The following is a 17408-nucleotide window of genomic DNA, read 5'->3' as shown; positions in this document are numbered from 1 at the left end:
CAGGAGAACGGCGTAAACCCAGGAGGCAGAGCTTGCAGTGAGCTGAGATCCGGCCACTGTGCTCCAGCCTGGGCGACAGAGCGAGACTCTGTCTCAAAAAAAAAAAAAAAAAAGTTATGCCCCATTTCCTTTTCACAACAATGAACTCCCCCTCCCCTCAAAGTGCTCAATTTGTACAGGGAACCAGTACAGGTTTTTGAAATTTTCCTTTCCTTCATGAAGAATCTGACATTTCTGCTGTATCAATAACAATAGGAGCAAAGAGTTTACCCTGGATTTGCATAATTAGTTAGAAAGACGAGAGTTTCCGTGGCCTCTGAAAAAGGAGCTCTGCATCTTTAAGACTCTGCGAGGCTCCCTGCCCTCCGCGCAGACCGAGCAGACTCTGCCGCAGCGACTCATCCTATCGATAAGGTTCAGTTAGCCAAGGTGGAGGATGGGAAAAGAATGGAACTGTCCCAGCTACTCAATGAGATCAGGGCAAACTATGAAAAGATCCTCACCAGAAATCAGATAGAGACGGTGCTCTCAACAAGGATCCAGGTAATGATTTCATACAGACAGGCACCTTCCAGAATAAGGAGACAGTCCATGTCTACCCAATTCCTGTCCCGGCCTCTCTGAGGTACAGTATTTCCTTTTCGATGCAGCATCTATTGGGGAAGGAATTTAGCTTCTACTGCAATGTGACTGGGACTACAGGGGGAAATACTGTGATTATATTGTTAAATTGCCATTAAATAAGCATTGATTGATGCACTTGATTTTTATATAAATTGTGAGGTTCCTATCATTAACATGGGGTCAACATACAATAAAATGGTGCACTCTAACCTCTTACAATCTTCAGGAAGGAAGCATTCCAAATACCCTTCAAAGATATTATGGAGTTATTTACAGAGATAATTTAAATAATATCTTTAAAATGTAAAACCTTTAAGTAAGATTTATTAGCATGTACACTTTCTAGAGATAAATATTTCTAAAAGGTTTCTATCATCTTTTTAACGAGTTCCGTTTTATACCAGATTGTTATGAATAGAAATCATCTGAGTGTGTGAACATGGCATTCAGAAACAATGATATAAATTATGACCATCGAAATTCCCCAAATTGGTAACGATTCTCCACTAAGATTTTTGCTTCTGTACTATAAGATGAGAAATGTTTCTTTCCATTACAAAGCTTGTAATATTTAAGTATTTAAAAAAGAGAGAGAAAGCCAACTTAGATAAGGACTAAATCCTAATTTCATAGATTTAGTTTTAAACTAACAATCACTTTCAGCAATTAATTAAGGTCTCAAGTCTTTAAACAAATTTACAAACAAATATTTTAGAAACAAAGATTAAGAAATTTAGGGGATTTTTTAGTTTACCTATCATATATGGGTTCAAGGTATCTTCCAAGCCCTGAAATACAGCAAAAAGTTTACTTAAGAATATCACCCAAAAGAAAAAAGAAAAAAATTAGTAGAAAAATCTCAGGGCTTTATTCCATTAGCAACTCATTTTTAGTTCCATTGTAAATTTCACCTCTAGGTAACATTTTTAGTCTTCATAAAGAATGATCAACATCTTAGATTAAGCAAAGTCACTGGTACATGTAAGCATTGGGATAGTTCATTCACCTTTACAAACAGAAGAAAAAAATAGATGACAACTTCTAAAAACTGTAAACAAAACCTTTACCTTTGCAGTAGTAGAAATATGAGTTTAGTTTACAAGTCACGGGGCCAAAATGAGTAAATTCAAATGAAAAGACTACAGTAAAGTTTTGTTTAAAGTGTCTTTTAACTTGAAACTACTTTAGAGGATTTTCTTCCAAATAACTCAGAAAGTCAGCTGAATTAAATTCAAGACAGCCTGATTATTTAGTTATTTTTTTTTAATTTCTAAATAAGCTATTTTAGTTACAGATTGTTGTATAACACCCCCAAAACTCAGCTGGGACGTCAATCGTCTTGGGGTATGACTGGGTTCACTCATGTGTCTGGCACTTTGGCAGGGCATTGCCAAAAGGCTGGCTCTGCTGGGACTTCCTCTCTCACTCCATGTAGCCTCAGGGTCTCTCTCCATCTGGCCTTTCTACAAGATCTCTCCAACAGGGCATCCAGACTTCTTACATATTGTCCCAGGGCTCCCAAAAGCACAGAAGTGGAAGTTATCAGGCTTCCTAAGACTTAGGCCTAGAAGTGGCACAGCATTCCTTCTGCCTCATTCTACTGGTTAAAGCAAGACCCAGGTCAGCCCAGAGTCAATGGAGAAGGGGATCACCCTAAGACTCATCTTGGGAGATGATAGAGTTCCTTAGGGGCCATCTTGGGACGGTAGTTACCAAACAAGCTTAGCTGCCAGTTCCATATTCGAAAGCCACAAGACCAGCAGACACCAGCATTTTTCAGTTTTCTTTTTTCCAAAATTCTTTACTTTATCCTCTGTAGTTCCTCTGGTAGGTGTTGCTTGCTGCATGACTTTGCCAAGTTAACACTAAGAACAGATTTTCAACAAACCAAAAGAAATGTACGAATTTTGTTCTCAAATACCTTGCCCTAAATTTTATTTATAAACTTTCATTTACTTCGTTTCCTTTAAAAAATCTATTGTATAATAAAATTAAATTTTTAAATGTTAAAATGCTTTTTTATAATATTAAAAGTTATAAATTTTGCTTCAAAATACTATAATCAATTCTATACATTGTTCTCACTGTTCCTGGGGCCAAATGTTAAAAATTCTGTCAACAGATACTTTCTTTTAATTTCAACATCAACATAAAAACATTTAAAGCTAAATATAAAATTTCTACTTCTTTTTTTAATATGAGAATATTTAGAAAATAATCCTTAGAGAAGTCATTTTTATTATTTATTCTTTATTACCCAGATACCCAAACTTAATATGCCTTTTAAAAAAATCATCCTGAAAAAGGTAAATCAACAGATTTTCTTAATATGGAAGTCTATTTGCGAGCCTTATTGCCTATAGTAACTTAATTCTCTAAATTACCAGTAATGTACTTCCTAGCAGAATTTACTCCTGTCCCTATACCTGGTCCCAGGATTGATTAGTTTTGCGGGGTACAACTGTTTATCTGCTTCTGCAAAGCAACCTACAAGAAAATGTGGGGGGAAATAGCAAATTTTCAATCCTTCCTCCTAATGATCCATAAATAATGAAAAGTTAAGAATCAGAGATCACAAATCTTGGTCCTGCAAACTGTTTTCATTCATATAAATGTATTTTTCCTTATTTCATAGATTGTCATAGTTGGAAGAGAGTTGTTGAAATCATTTTACGTAGAAGAAAACGGGCTAAGAACGCAATGGACTTGCTTACATATTTAATTAGTTAACTAGGCACTAGAACACACATTATAATCTAACAAGTTAAGGAAAAATGTTTTGATTCCTATACAATTTTTCTACAATTGCTCTTACACATGTCATTTTCAGAAGCACTCCTTGTTTTTTGTTATTGTTGCTGTTGGCTTTCTTGTAGCTAGAAGAAGACATAAGCAAAAAAATGGACAAAGATGAAGAGGCTCTGAAGGCAGCTCAAGCAGAACTCAAGGAGGCCCGACGCCAGTGGCACCACCTGCAAGTGGAAATTGAATCTCTCCATGCTGTGGTGAGAATGATCTCAAAAGTAACCGACCCATCGAGTCCTCAGATGTGATTTGATTAAGAGAGGGGAAGGATGAATGTCCGTTTATTCACCATGAGAAACTGGAAATCAAGGCCACTGAATTCTATCCCTGATCCTAGTTTAATTACTCACCCCTCCCCCCATTGTGGCAGTGGCTGTTACCAACTCACTCAAGGTTTAGTTCAGACCTGTAAAAATGAAGAAATCCTTTCTTATTACCTTGGGATTCTCTAGTTGCTGAAGTTGGGGAATAGAGCATTTGTTATTATCCAAAGTCTTCACAGTGGGGATTCTTTTATCCATGCCATTGAGACATCTAACAAAAAATATTTAGGCCGACACTGTGGCTCACACCTGTAATCCCAGCAATTTGGGAGGCTGAGGTGGGCTGACTGCCTGAGCTCAGGAGTTTGAGACCAGCCTGAGCAACATGGTGAAACCCCGTCTCTATTAAATACAAAATATTAGCTGAGCATGGTGGCACACGCCTGTAGTCCCAGCAACTTAGGAGGCTGAGGCACAAGAATTGCTTGAACCTGGGACGCAGAGGTGGCAGTGAGCCGAGATCATGCCACTGCACTCCAGCCTGGGTGACAGAGTGAGACTCTGTCTCCAAAAAAGAAAAAGAAAATATGTTTGGCATGCGGTTGCTCATGCCTGTAATCCTAGCACTTTGGGAGGCCAAGGCAGGTGGATCACTTTAGGCCAGGAGTTTGAACCAGCCTAGGCAACATGGCGAAACCATCTCTTATACTAAAAATACAAAAAATTAGCTGGGTGTGGTGGCACACGCCTGTAATCCCAGCTACTCAGGAGACTGAGGCATGAGAATCACTTGAACCCAGGAGGCAGAGGCTGCAGTGAGCTGAGATCACACCACTGCACTCCAGCCTGAGAGACATAGTGAGACTGTCTCAAACAAACAAACAAAAAGTATTTAAGCATGTTCCTAAATGCCTTTTATGAGCAGTCTGCTCTGGCTTTGATATTCAATATACTATATTTTCTTTCTTTTGTTTTACAAAGCAAAGCCTACCTCTGAAGTATACTTTCCATAATTTAAAAATCAGATAATTCAGAGTGATAATAAGTTAATCACGCTGCAGAGGATTTTTTTTTTTTTTTTTTTTTTTTGCAGTAAGAATTATCACAAGATGTCTTTGAAATATAGTAAGATATCTAGTTAGGTACATAAAATATAATTTTTAAAAAATTAGGGGTCACACACAAAGCTGTAAGGAAACACACCTCTTGCATAGGTATAATACAATTATTGCAATCTTTTTAAAGAAAAAAATGGAACATAAAAGAATGAAGACAGCCAGGCACAGTGGCTCAAGCCTGTCATCCCAGCACTTTGGGAGGCCAAGGCGGGCGGATCACGAGGTCAGGAGTTCGAGACCAGCCTGGCCAACATGGTGAAGCCCCGTCTCTACTAAAGATACAAAAAATTAGCCGGGCGTGGTGGCACACACCTGTAATCCTAGCTACTTGAGAGGCTGAGGCAGGAGAATCACTTGAACCCAGGAGGTGAAGGTTGCAGTGAACCAAGATCGTGCCATTGCACTCCACCCTGGGCAACAGGGCGAGAATCTGTCTCAAAAAAAAAAAAAAAAAAAAAAAGATGAAGATATTGCAAATCAGATTTCAGAAACACATTCTGTGTTACTGATTCACTGATGAAAATCTATATAAAACAGGAAAGGGGCCTTGAAAACTCCCTACATGCCAGCGAGCAGCATTACCAGATGCAGCTGCAAGACCTAGAGGCTGTGATTGAAGGACTAGAAAAAGAGCTACAGGAAGTAAGGCGCGGCATCGAAAAGCAGCTTCAAGAGCATGAGATGCTTCTCAACACGAAGATGAGGCTGGAACAAGAAATAGCAACTTATCGCCGCCTCCTAGAAAAAGAAGAAATCAGGTACCTAAATCCATTTAGTTAATGACAAAGGGCCAGAAATACAGAGCCACTTATGCCATTGTTGATGTAGTCAGAGAAATTAAATCCAAAAAACCCATCATCACCTTGGTGTATTCACTGAGTTTATACAATAAGGTATGCACTGCAAATAATATATGAAAGAACCATTTCTAGACTTCCAAAATTAGGAACCAAATAGCCAAAGTCAGCTAGAACAAAATGTAAACAATTCTAGATTACTACAAAAATGATCTTGTAGTCTTGGCCGGCTGCAGTGGCTCACTCCTGTAATCCCAGCACTTTGGGAGGCTGAGGCAGGAGGATTACTACAGTTCAGGAGTTTTAGACCAGCTTGAGCAATATAGTGAGACCTCATCTCTACAAAAAAATTTAAAATTTGCTGAGCATGGTGGCACACACCTGTAGTCCCAGCTACTTGGGAGGCTAAGGTGGGAGGACTGCTTAAGCCCAGGAGTTTGGGATTATAATGAGCTAATCATGAAAAAGACCTTTCCTCAGCTGGGTGTGGTGGCTCACACCTGTAATCTCAGCACTTTGGGAGGCCAAGGTGGGAGGATCACCTGAGGTCAGGAGTTCAAGATCAGCCTGGCCAACATGGCAAAACCCTGTCTCTACTAAAATAATAACAATAATAATAATACAAAAACTAGCCGGGCATGGTGGTGCATGCCTGTAATCCCAGCTACTCGGGAGGCTGAGACAGGAGAATCACTTGAATCCAGGAGAGGCAGGTTGCAGTGAGCCGAGACCGCGCCACTGCACTCCAGCCCAGGCGACAGAGTAAGACTCCATCTCAAAAAAAAAAAAAGAGAGAGAGAGAGAGAGACCTTTCCTTTCTCACTTCCTTGCCATTCATCTCTTCTAGGATTAGTCTGTGCCTTCTAAGGATCACCCACAATGAAAGCCTGGAAAATTCACAATCACCACAATCCCCCTGACCAAGGGCTCACCTTATACCACACATCAAACCCCAAAACAATAATAATTACTATAATGTAATTATATTACAACCATGGAAAGCAATATTATTTTGAGTCATGATTTAAAAGACTGCTAGATGTCCTGATAAGAAAAGATATCAAGAGGAATTCTTATTAATTCATACATCATAATCTGTAATGACTTGTAAGGTCATATTGCTTTGAGCATGACATAACCTCCAATTCTCCATGAAGAAATCTTTATTCTTGCTTGTTTCCAAATTATAAGTCCTTTATAAAACTAGATGAAAACTAGGTGAAACAACTTTAGCCTATAATAAATCTTGATATTTATTAAATCTTTGAAAAAACATAAACTGAATTAAAGATATACCACTTACTAGCGGAGTGACCTTGGGCAAGTTACTTAACCTCTGTGTGCCTCAGTTTTCTCATCTGTAAAATGGGAATACTACTACTACCTACCTCATAGGATTGCTGTGAGGATTAAATGAGTTAATGTTTGTAAAGTGGTTAAAACAATATCTGGCACATTGTAAGTGCTATGTAAATGTGTGTGTATATATATCATGTATATACATATATGTATATGTATATATGTAACTATATAGTTAAATGGTTATAAATTTTAATTCCTAATCATTCCAGATCCTATATACATGTAACTATATAATTGTTAAATAAAATGAATGGTTGTGAATTTTATTTAATTCCTAATCATTCAAGATATTGATCAAATAGTCTTTAATATTTCCGTAGTAAAACTTTAAAAAAATTAGGCTACACTTAAGATATACAAGAAAATTTCATAAAAATACAATGACCACCTCTGTACCCACTTCCCCCAGTTTAAAAAGTAAAATAGTTAAAAAAAAAAAAAAAAAGAATAAAATGTTTCCAATGTTGTTGAACTTCCCTAGACACCTAAGCCACATCCCCCAATCTCATGCTCCTCCCTCTACCTGACCTGGCTTCTGAATTTGATGCTTATTAGTCTCATACATTTATTTATAGTAATATGTATATATTTCTACAAAGTGTGAAATTGTTTTGCATATTATTCTAAACTTTATAAAACTATAACACTTTTTTCACTCAATATTATTCTTAGGCGATCCATCCGTAAACATACAGTGTAGCTTTAGTTCATTTCTTGTCAGTTAAATAGTGTTTCTATTGCATGAATATACAATTTATCCATTCTTCTGTTTGTTTTCATTATTTGCTAATACAATATTGCTCTTAAAATATAATTATTTCCGATTTCAGATATTATGGTTGTATCCAAGGTGAGAAAAAAGACAAAAAGCCTACCACAAGTAAAGTTGGTTTTGTTTTACCATCAGGTGAGTTTCTGACATAAACAAACTCATTTGAAAAGTGAAGTACTATTTACGGGGATTATTTTATATGGAAATTAAACACTCTAAAGTAGCAAAGAAAAGCAAGCAATATTTGAATAAAAGTTTGAATATAATTTGTGAACAGTAATTCAATATTGTAATTTAATATATCACAAATAATATTTTCACAGCCATTATAAATGAAATATCTTTTACTACAAAAGTCCCACAAAAGTATGAGAATGAAAACGTAGAAACAGTGACCAAACAGGCAATCTTAAATGGGAATATCGTTAAGGAGAGCACTGAAGCTCATGGCACTATCCAGTAAGTAAAGAAACTTTGACTAAGAAATAGTAATAAATATATGTAAAGAAATTAACTTTGAGTAATCTCAGTAATTACTCTTCTTTGTTTAAATGTTTCCAAACATAGTTTTAGTATACTGTGATTTTTTTTTTTTTTTGAGACGGAGTCTCACTCTGTTGCCAGAGTGGAGTGCAGTGGCACAATCTTGGCTCACTGCAACCTCCACCTCCCGAGTTCAAGCGATTCTTCTGCCTCAGCCTCCCAAGTAGCTGGGAATACCACCAGCTGGGAAGCGCCACCACACTCAGCTATTTTTTTGTATTTTTAGTAGAGATGGGGTTTTACCATGTTGGCCAGGTTGGTCTCATTCTCCTGACCTCATGATCTGCCCACCTCAGCTTCCCAAAGTGCTGGGATTACAGGCATGAGCCACCATACCCAGCCTATTCTGTGATTTTTAATCTGACATATATACATAAAAATTCATGGAAGAGTACTCAATCCTTAATTTGCCATTTTTTTTACAAAAATACAACCCAAACATGAGAATTCCTAAAGAGAAATTCCATAGAATTCCTTTGCAATTCTATTCATATGGTTGTTAAAGTAAGTACATTATAAATTCTGTACACCATAAATTATACAAATTTCTCGATTTTTCCATAGATATGAAATACATAATACATATTTTTAATAGACCCATACTTCATTATTAAAAGGTTTATTTTATCATTTCAGGACAGAGAAAGTGGATGAAGTTATTAAAGAATGGGAAGGTTCTTTCTTTAAAGATAACCCTCGATTGAGGAAAAAATCTGTTTCTCTTCGATTTGATCTTCATTTAGCAGCCACTGATGAAGGGTGTTTACAGACTAAGCAGGATAATCTACCAGATATAGAAGTCAGGCTTATCATGAGAAGATCATGCAGTATTCCCTCTATCAAACCTCCATCAACAGCTGATTAATCCAAAGATAGTATTTGACTTGATTTGAAAATGTTAGGATGGACCAAGGTGGGCTATACCAACTCCCTCTGTCCCAAAATGTAAGTTATTACATATGTATGGAAACTGTTATGATCAATATGTGGTTCTCTTCAGAAGAAAAAACCAGTAAAGGACATTTCTCTGAATCTAATTATGGAGATGATAGACATATATGAATGAGAGGGAGTAGCTTAAAAATAAAATCACAAATTCAGTACAGTCTATTTCTTTATATTCTCCAGTCTTCTTTTTCCCTTGAAACTTCATCAGAGACTGTAAGCATTTAACTGGTTTAGTGAAGTCTTCGTAATTTTTTTCAATGGCTGAATATGCTAAGGAAAAAAGAATTGTTTAAATAAGATTGTATTATATTAAGAGTCACACTGAGTTATTCACCATTATTCAATGGCTGGTTAAACCTACTGTGTGTTCTATTTTTCAAAAAGAGCAATTATAAACAAGTTTTTAAAGGGGGATTCACCCGTTACTTAATGAGGATTCTTCTTTTTGAGATAATCATTTGTATACTGAAAGAAATAAGAGTTATTTCCATGAGAAATTCTGAGCGAACTATGGAACACACCCCAAGGCTAATTTGAGATAAGTAAAATTAAGTTAATATACATATATCTAAAAGATTTTTTTTGTAATAAGTATCTGATTTCCAGAAGATTTACTTTACTCAAGAACTTTAAAGGTTGTATCCCCCACCAAAAAAAGAAAAAAAAATCAGAAGGCCAACTGCGCAAACAAAACATGAAAAGCAAATTGAAAAGGTATTACCATAGTTATCAGAACAGTTATCCACCATCCCAGTTTTTCCATCTGTAAAGATAATGTGATTAGAGTGTTTGCTATGAGCCGTAGATAAGATACTATATGAAGTATTATAAATATTTCTTGCAATCATTTATGTGAACTAAGATAATGGTATTGTTATCTAATGTGAACTAAGATAACGGTATTGTTATCTAAGCTAAGAGTATTTGCAGGATTTGTTTTTAAATTGTTCAAATTGTAATAAATATGGGTAGAAAATATATTTGTGAATAAGTGAGGTATTGTTGCAAAGTTTTTAAAATAACCTAATTTGTTTAATACAGGTATATTTAAGATCTTAATAAATACCTGTTTTAAGACATTAGAAATTTATAAGCTCTTAATTCTTTTCTAAGCAGAAAAAGTAGTTGAGTACAACTCACCAACTTTTTCCCAGCTAAAGTATCATCTAAGGGCTACAGCTATGTTAGCATTTTAGTACAGTCTTTAAAATGTTTCTCTCTCTCTCTCTCTCTCTCCTCTCTCTCTCTTTCTCTCCATATATATATAATATACATATAAAATTATATATATTTCAACCAGAAAAATGTATGTTTTAACCAGGAAAATATTATGTTAAATAATCTTTAACATAATACAAGGATATAAAGTTTTTAATTTTCTTTCAATTACTTCAGATCCCTTTTAGTCTGGTTTATTCTATTTAGTGAAAAGGGATGATTTTGTTTTGTCAAGGATGTAACAGCATGTTAAGTGCTTATTCTTGCATAAGCATCTGACCTAAAATACATCCTATACATAAAAAATGTTTCATTCAATATTGCTAAATGCTACTAACTTTATTAAAGCTTTAAAAATGCAATCATATAAGTTATTGTACTAAAGTTACTGTACTAAGCAACAGTGATCATAATAAAGCAATATATCTAGCATAATCTATTGCAGTGTAAAAAAAAAAAAAAACTTAGTATTGGGCGTCATGAATGTAACTGCTTGTTGTAGTAATTCCAGTATGCATCTATTGGGTGTATAACATGTACATTTTAAAATACAGTACTTGAATTTATAATGAAGCTTTATTCGCTTTCGGGCATTTTAAATTGGGATATGAATTTACCAAGGTAATGATTTCAATACAATTTAAAAAATGAAACATGGCCAGGCATGGTGGCTCATGCCCGTAATCCCAGCACTTTGGGAGGCCAATGTGGGAGGATTGCTTGAGCCCAGGAGTTCAAGGCCAGCCTGGGCAATATAGCGAGACCCCCATCTCTATAAAAAGTAAAAATAAATAAAAATTAAACATTGAAAAAATTGAAATATGAATGCTAAAGCTGCATTGTATGTGAGTTTGAAAGCAGTCCTTTTAGTTCAAAAATATCTCCGCATAGTTAAGAGAAACAAAGAACTAATTACTCCAATATGGTTAGTTCATTTGGGGAATAAAGAAAACTGCAATCACGATAGATAGATAATGGTTTTTAACTTGTTTCACAAAAGAGTTAAGAATGGTATATCAATATTTTATTCTAGATTTTTAAAAATCAAAATAATCACATAATCCCATAAATCTGGGAAAAGTTTAATAATGGCTGCACCATTTGCAAAGCACTTAGTCAGCTCCAGGCACTGTGTTTATCCCTAATAATCCCTAATCCTTCCTTACAACAATCCTACACAATGAATAATATTATCCTTGTTTTATACATGAGTAGAAATTAATATTCTTCAATCTCTCTGAAATGTTTCAAATGCATGCTTCCATAACAAAATACAAAAATAAAGAGCAATTCCAATTACTAACAATTGTAGGATCCTAGCCCTGGTTCTGTCACTAATTAACCATGTAATCAGGAGGGACCACTTTAAGTTCCTAGGCCTCAAGTTTTACACTTGAAAACAAAGGAAAAGGTAATGCTGGGTAATAATTCCTACTCTGCCTACCTTACAATTGTTTGAAATAATATACAAGCAAAAATATTTGGTAAAGCACTGCTCAGATATACAGCACTATTTGGAAGAAAATTGTCTTTAAAGAATTTGTGGGGGAAATCATAGCTGACAATGATTAAGTAATAGTTCAAAACACAACAGGTAAAGATACTATTTTTAATTTTTCAATTGCTGCCAGAAAAGTTATTCTTTCCCAGTGAGTCACCCAATTTGAACTGTTCTGTCATGATAGATCTTAAAGTACAAAAATGTTCTCCATGCCAGGCACACTGTCTAAAGTACAAAAATGTTCTCTATGCCAGGCACGGTGGCTCACGCCTATAATCCCAGCACTTTGGGAGGCCTAAGCAGGATTGCTAGAGCTCAGGAGTTCAAGCCCAGCCTGGGCAATATAGTGAGGCCTTGTTTCTATTAAAAAATTTTAAATTAACCGAGCATGCTGACACACCAGTAGTCCCAGCTACTCAGGAGGTTGAAGTGCAAGAATTGCTTGAGCCCAGGAGGTGGAAGGTACAGTGAGCCAAGATCACGCCACTGAACTCCAGCCTGGGTGACAGAGTGAGACCCTGTGTCTCAAAAAAAAGAAAAAGTTTATCTAAAGATAATAGGTGATTATTATTTTAAGCCACTAAATTTTGGGATAATTTGCTATGCAGAAATATGCGAATAATACTGCACATAAGCATATTTCTTATTCATTTGTTAGAGATCTTTGTATTGTCAAAGTTTGTCCTTCAATTTGTTTTCTTATGGTTTTAGAATTTTTAAAAAATCTCTTGGCTGGGCATGGTGGCTCACACCTGTAATCTCAACACTTAGGGAGGCTGAGGCAGGAGGATCACTTGAGCCCAGGAGTTTGAGACCAGCCTGGGCAACACACTGAGCCCTTGTCTCAACCAAAAAAAAAAATCAAAAAATTAACCCAGTGTGGTAGTGTGCACCTGTAGTCTGAACTACTCAGGAAGCAGAGGTGGGAGAATTGCCTGAACCCAGGAGGTCGAGACTGCAGTGAGCCTAGATTGTACCACTCCAGCCTAGGCAATAGAGTGAGACCCTGTCTCAAAAATGAAAATAAAAATAAAAATCTCTGAAGTCAGAAAATGCTTTCATTAATTTGAAAGTTTCCCCATTGGAAATGTATTATGATACATGAGCTGAAATTAAATTTTAGATAAATAATATGCATACACATTACTCAAATTATCAACACATGAAATCAAAGGAAAGTTTGTCTGTCTACAGGGCAGAATTTGGTTCTATGTTTACAAGTTATGGCCGGCATGTACACACAGATTGCAATATTTGTGGGCATATAACAAATAAAGGCTCTAAAATAAGGTATATGTGAAAATCAGTACAAGCGTTTCCAAGTTTCCCTCACATGCTTAGACTTTAGACCAGCCTTGGCAACCTGCTCCATTGAAGCCCAGAGAGCAAATATTTTAGGCTTTTCAGGCCATAAGATCCCTGTAACAAGTATGCAACCCTTCCCTTGTAACCACAAGCAATCAAAGACAATATGTAAATAAATGGAGGTGCCTGTGTCCAAATAAGGGTTTATTACAAAAACAGGAAGCAGCCCAGATACGGCCTGCAACAATCTCGTTTGGCTACTTTGCTCTAGACTCCCAATATTATCAGTGGATAATAGACCCCACACCCCAGATTCTCCAGCTCTATCCTGTTTTCAATGTTCATCCCTTTCCACACCATGTGGCAACACTCTTGTCCCAAATCCCCGAGGTTATTTTGAGGGCAACACAGAGGGTTCTAAAAGCAAACCGTGCTTTTTAAATTCTGTGAATCACTCTGTCCTGGAAAGCTGCTAAGCTTCAATATTTCACAACTATTTCCAGCTACAGAAAACAGAATACCCATAACTCCTTCTGCTTTCACAGAAACAGCTGAGAAAATTAGTTTGTTTCATCATTTTGTCTATAACCAGACTTTCATAGGCTATTTGGGTCAGGTAAAGTTTTGTTCTCGCTTTCCCTTGCTTAAGAAAAATAAAAAATCCATTAAAAAAGCTTCCACAGACATACTACAAACTCCATGGCTCAGTGGTTGCTTCATAATCTTTCTTGAGTCACGCACCCCTTTGAAAATCTCATGAAAGAATCAACCTTCTATCAGGAAAAAAGCCCATAAGAATTGAGTATAATTTTAAAGGGTTCATAGACCACTGACAGCCTATTCATAGACTACTGGGTGTCCAAGGACTTCAGGTTTTTCCTTATTCTCTCTCATTTTCTCCTTTTTTCTTCTTTCTTCTCAGTCCTACCCCTAATTCTGTCTCCATCACCAGTTTCTTCCCACAGCACAATGGAAAGAACTCAAAGATACCTGGGCTTGAACCTTAGCTTACTCACTTAGTTTTGGCTTCCCTGTCTTGGGGAAAGAAGAACCCCAAAAAAGTACGAGTAGTGTCTGGGGAAAGCAGGCCAACTTTCTGAATCTTGCTGCCAGAATGAAAACTAAGGCCTAAGTTAGGCCTTAATTGGGTCTAAGATTATCTCTGGGGTCAACCACTGGGCCCATGTGAGCGCTCCCAACGACCCTTATATTTAGTTTAAATAGTCATATTGATGCTGTATCCCAAGTTTTCTGGGAATAATCACAACTCCAAACATCTGTCCTGTAGTTACCAAAATATCCTTCTAAAGGCAAGATCATATGTTCTGATATTTGCTTTAAGGGGAAAAAAACTCATAATAAGTAAAGTCCATCTTGCTAGATAGTTCACTCTTCAGTTTTAGTTTCTTCAGAACTAGGGAACAGATTATTTTTCTATTATCTCTTACCTATATCCTTCCTTCTTTTCTTTTTTTTTTTAGAAAGGGCCTCTGTCACCCCGGGTGGAGTGCAGTGGCATGATCATGGCTCACTGCAGCCTTGACCTCCCAGGCTCAAGCAATCCTCCCACCTCAGCGTCCCAAGTAACTGAGACCACATCTGGCTAATTTTTTTTTTTTTTTTCTTTTAAGAGATGGGGTCTCCCTATGTTGCCAGGCTGGTGTTTCTTAATTTTTCAAATCTTTGGTAGAGAAAGAACCAAGGGAAGAAAATGAGTCATTCATGTATTTACTCCACAAGTATTGAGCACCTAAATGTGCTGTGTACTGTTCCAAAAGTCAAACGTCTCCATTCTGATGGGAAAAAAAAGATGGCCGGGTGCGGTGTCTCACGCCTGTAATCCAGCACTTCGGGAGGCCGAGGCGGGTGGATCACTTGAGGTCAGGAGTCTAAGACCAGCCTGACCAATGGTGAAACCTCGTCTCTACTAAAAATACAAAATTAGCCAGCTGTGGTAGTACATGCTGTAATCCCAGCTACTTGGGAGGCTGAGGCAGGAGAATCACTTAAACCCGGGAGACGGAGGTCGCAGTGAGCCAAGATCGTGCCATTGCACTCCAGCCTGGGCAACAAGAGCGAAACTCCGTCTCAAAAAAAAAAAAAAAGAAAGAAAGAAAAGAAAAAGAAAAAGAAAAAATAAATTCATAAAATGTATAGTATGTTAGGTAGCGATAAGTACTACACAAAAAGTAAAGAACAGGCCATGAACAGACACTGGGGGTTGGGGAATGAGCTGCAATTTTAAAGAGGTCAGGAAACACCTACTAAGAAGGTGACATTTGAGCAGAAGCCCAGTGACAAAGTGTATCAGACAATGTCACTGCTCCACTTAGGTCCCCTCCTTTCCCTTTTCTCCGTTTGTGGGCCATCCCTTTCCTACTATAGTGTGCTTTATTCCTAACATTCAAAACCTGCAGTTTTTCTTCAGAGGACTGCCTGGGGACAACACACAGCGCCTCCCCAGCACTGCACTTGCCCAGTCCCCCCACCATAATCCCAAAGGCAGGGAAGAAACCAGGCTGGAGTTGCTTGGCAAAACCAGAAAAAGAATGTACTGGAATCCCTTCCGAGGCCTTCGTGTATCGTACATTAATCCTTTACATGTCCCTGATGCATATATATATGTGTGTGTGTGTATATATATGTGTGTGTGTATATATATATATTTTTGTTTGTTTGTTGAGACGGAGTCTCGCTTTGTCTCCCAGGCTGGAGTGCAGTGGCGCCATCTCGGCTCACTGCAAGCTCCGCCTTCTGGGTTCATGCCATTCTCCTGCCTCAGTCTCCCCAATAGCTGAGACTACACGCGCCCGCCGCCACGCCCGGCTAATTTTGTTTTTGTAATTTTAGTAGAGACGGGATTTCACAGTGTGAGCCAGGATGGTCTCGATCTCCTGACCTCGTGATCCGCCCGCCTCGGCCTCCCAAAAGTGCTGGGACTACACGCGTGAATATTTTTTAAAAAGCAATTTCATGTACATTTTCTCAAGCACCACTCAAGCTGCCTGTCCACAGGGCAGACGACCTCTCCTTTAGTCTTTCTCTTGAATATGCTCTTCAATTCATTAATCTCTATTCATGAGTATAACAATATTGGATAAATTGGACAGAGCAGCACTTGTTCCTGGCTTTGCAGACTAGAAATGCTTCTATTCCCTGTTGGCACACTCAGGATGAGGGCTAAGGGCAGCCCAAGAATTCAGCCTCTCTCTCTAAATGTCAACTGTTTTCAAGTAACGACAGGTCAGGGGTCCCATCTGTTCATTCTCCTCCACAGTGGCCCACAATATCCGTCAGGTGTTTATGTATCCAAAGAGAAGGCTACTCACTCTATCTGGTAAACCAACATACTCATGATGTAGTGGAAAGAGTCCCGGAGTAGCACAGGGGGCTGCCTCAATACACACTTACTGAGCGTCTAACAGTGAATGAGTCAAGCCCTTCGTAGGCACTGGCAAGGGGAAGATGACCAATACAAACGGCTGAACCTTGCTTTCAAGGCCTTCATAAAGCACTAGAGATGACAAACACGGTCCGATACAAAGGGTCAGGTTCAGGACTCCAGTCATTACTATCAAAGAGCCACGGGAATACAAAGGAAGGATTACTAGCGGGGGAAGTTCCTGGAGGGCATCACAAAGAGACCTCTGAGCTGGACCCGGAAGGACAGATGAGTTTAAGCTGAAAGTGGGGTCGGTCGTTCCCGCTGGCGGGAACCGAAGGAGCCAAGGCAGCTTTGGGGCGGAGACCAGGTGGCACCCGCGGCGCTGCAAGGACACACAAGCTGTTGCAAGAAGGTCAACCTCTCCGGGCCTTGGCTCAGAAACCTGGGACGATTACACCCTAAAAGCGCTTGGAAAAACTGCAAAACTCGTACTGCTTTTCGCCAAAGCTACTACCGTGCCGTGAGGGCAGGAAGTCCTGCGAGGCGTCTGCGAGGACGCAAACGCCGCGAAGCGAGTCCTCCACGCCTCCATCCCCGGCATAGTGAAGTGTAGACTCTGGCCCACAGCCGAAAGGAAAGACCCGGGTCGGGGAGGGCCCCTCCAGGGGCGGGCTCAGCCGGAGTCTGGCCGAGCTGCGCGCGGCCACAGTGGTTCCGCGGCCTCGCGCTGAGTGCCTCCAGCCGTCTCCCACTGCAGCCCCCACCGC

At 38.4% G+C, this 17408-nt stretch overlaps 1 protein-coding gene across 2 annotated transcripts; it reads left to right on the top strand.

Annotated features, from left to right (window-relative positions):
- Positions 1-373: 373 nt before the first annotated feature.
- LOC105472206 (keratin 222) lies at positions 374-12645 on the top strand. 2 transcript variants are annotated; one of them, XM_011725231.3, is made up of 6 exons: positions 374-543; positions 3501-3629; positions 5348-5568; positions 7800-7876; positions 8065-8200; positions 8921-12644. In XM_011725231.3, exons 1-6 carry the CDS (start codon positions 448-450, stop codon positions 9147-9149), a joined length of 888 nt encoding a protein of 295 aa, XP_011723533.1. In that variant the 5' UTR covers positions 374-447; the 3' UTR covers positions 9150-12644. The 2 variants fall into 2 exon arrangements, with proteins under 2 accessions (XP_011723533.1, XP_011723534.1); XM_011725232.3 differs by having other exon boundaries at positions 402-625; positions 8921-12645.
- The last annotated feature ends 4763 nt before the right edge of the window (positions 12646-17408 follow it).

Source organism: Macaca nemestrina, chromosome 17 (assembly GCF_043159975.1).
Source record: "Macaca nemestrina isolate mMacNem1 chromosome 17, mMacNem.hap1, whole genome shotgun sequence".
Classification (NCBI taxonomy): Eukaryota; Metazoa; Chordata; class Mammalia; order Primates; family Cercopithecidae; genus Macaca; species Macaca nemestrina.
The sequence above is the reverse complement of the archived record's forward strand: the minus strand, read 5'-3'. Positions and strand labels throughout refer to the sequence as shown.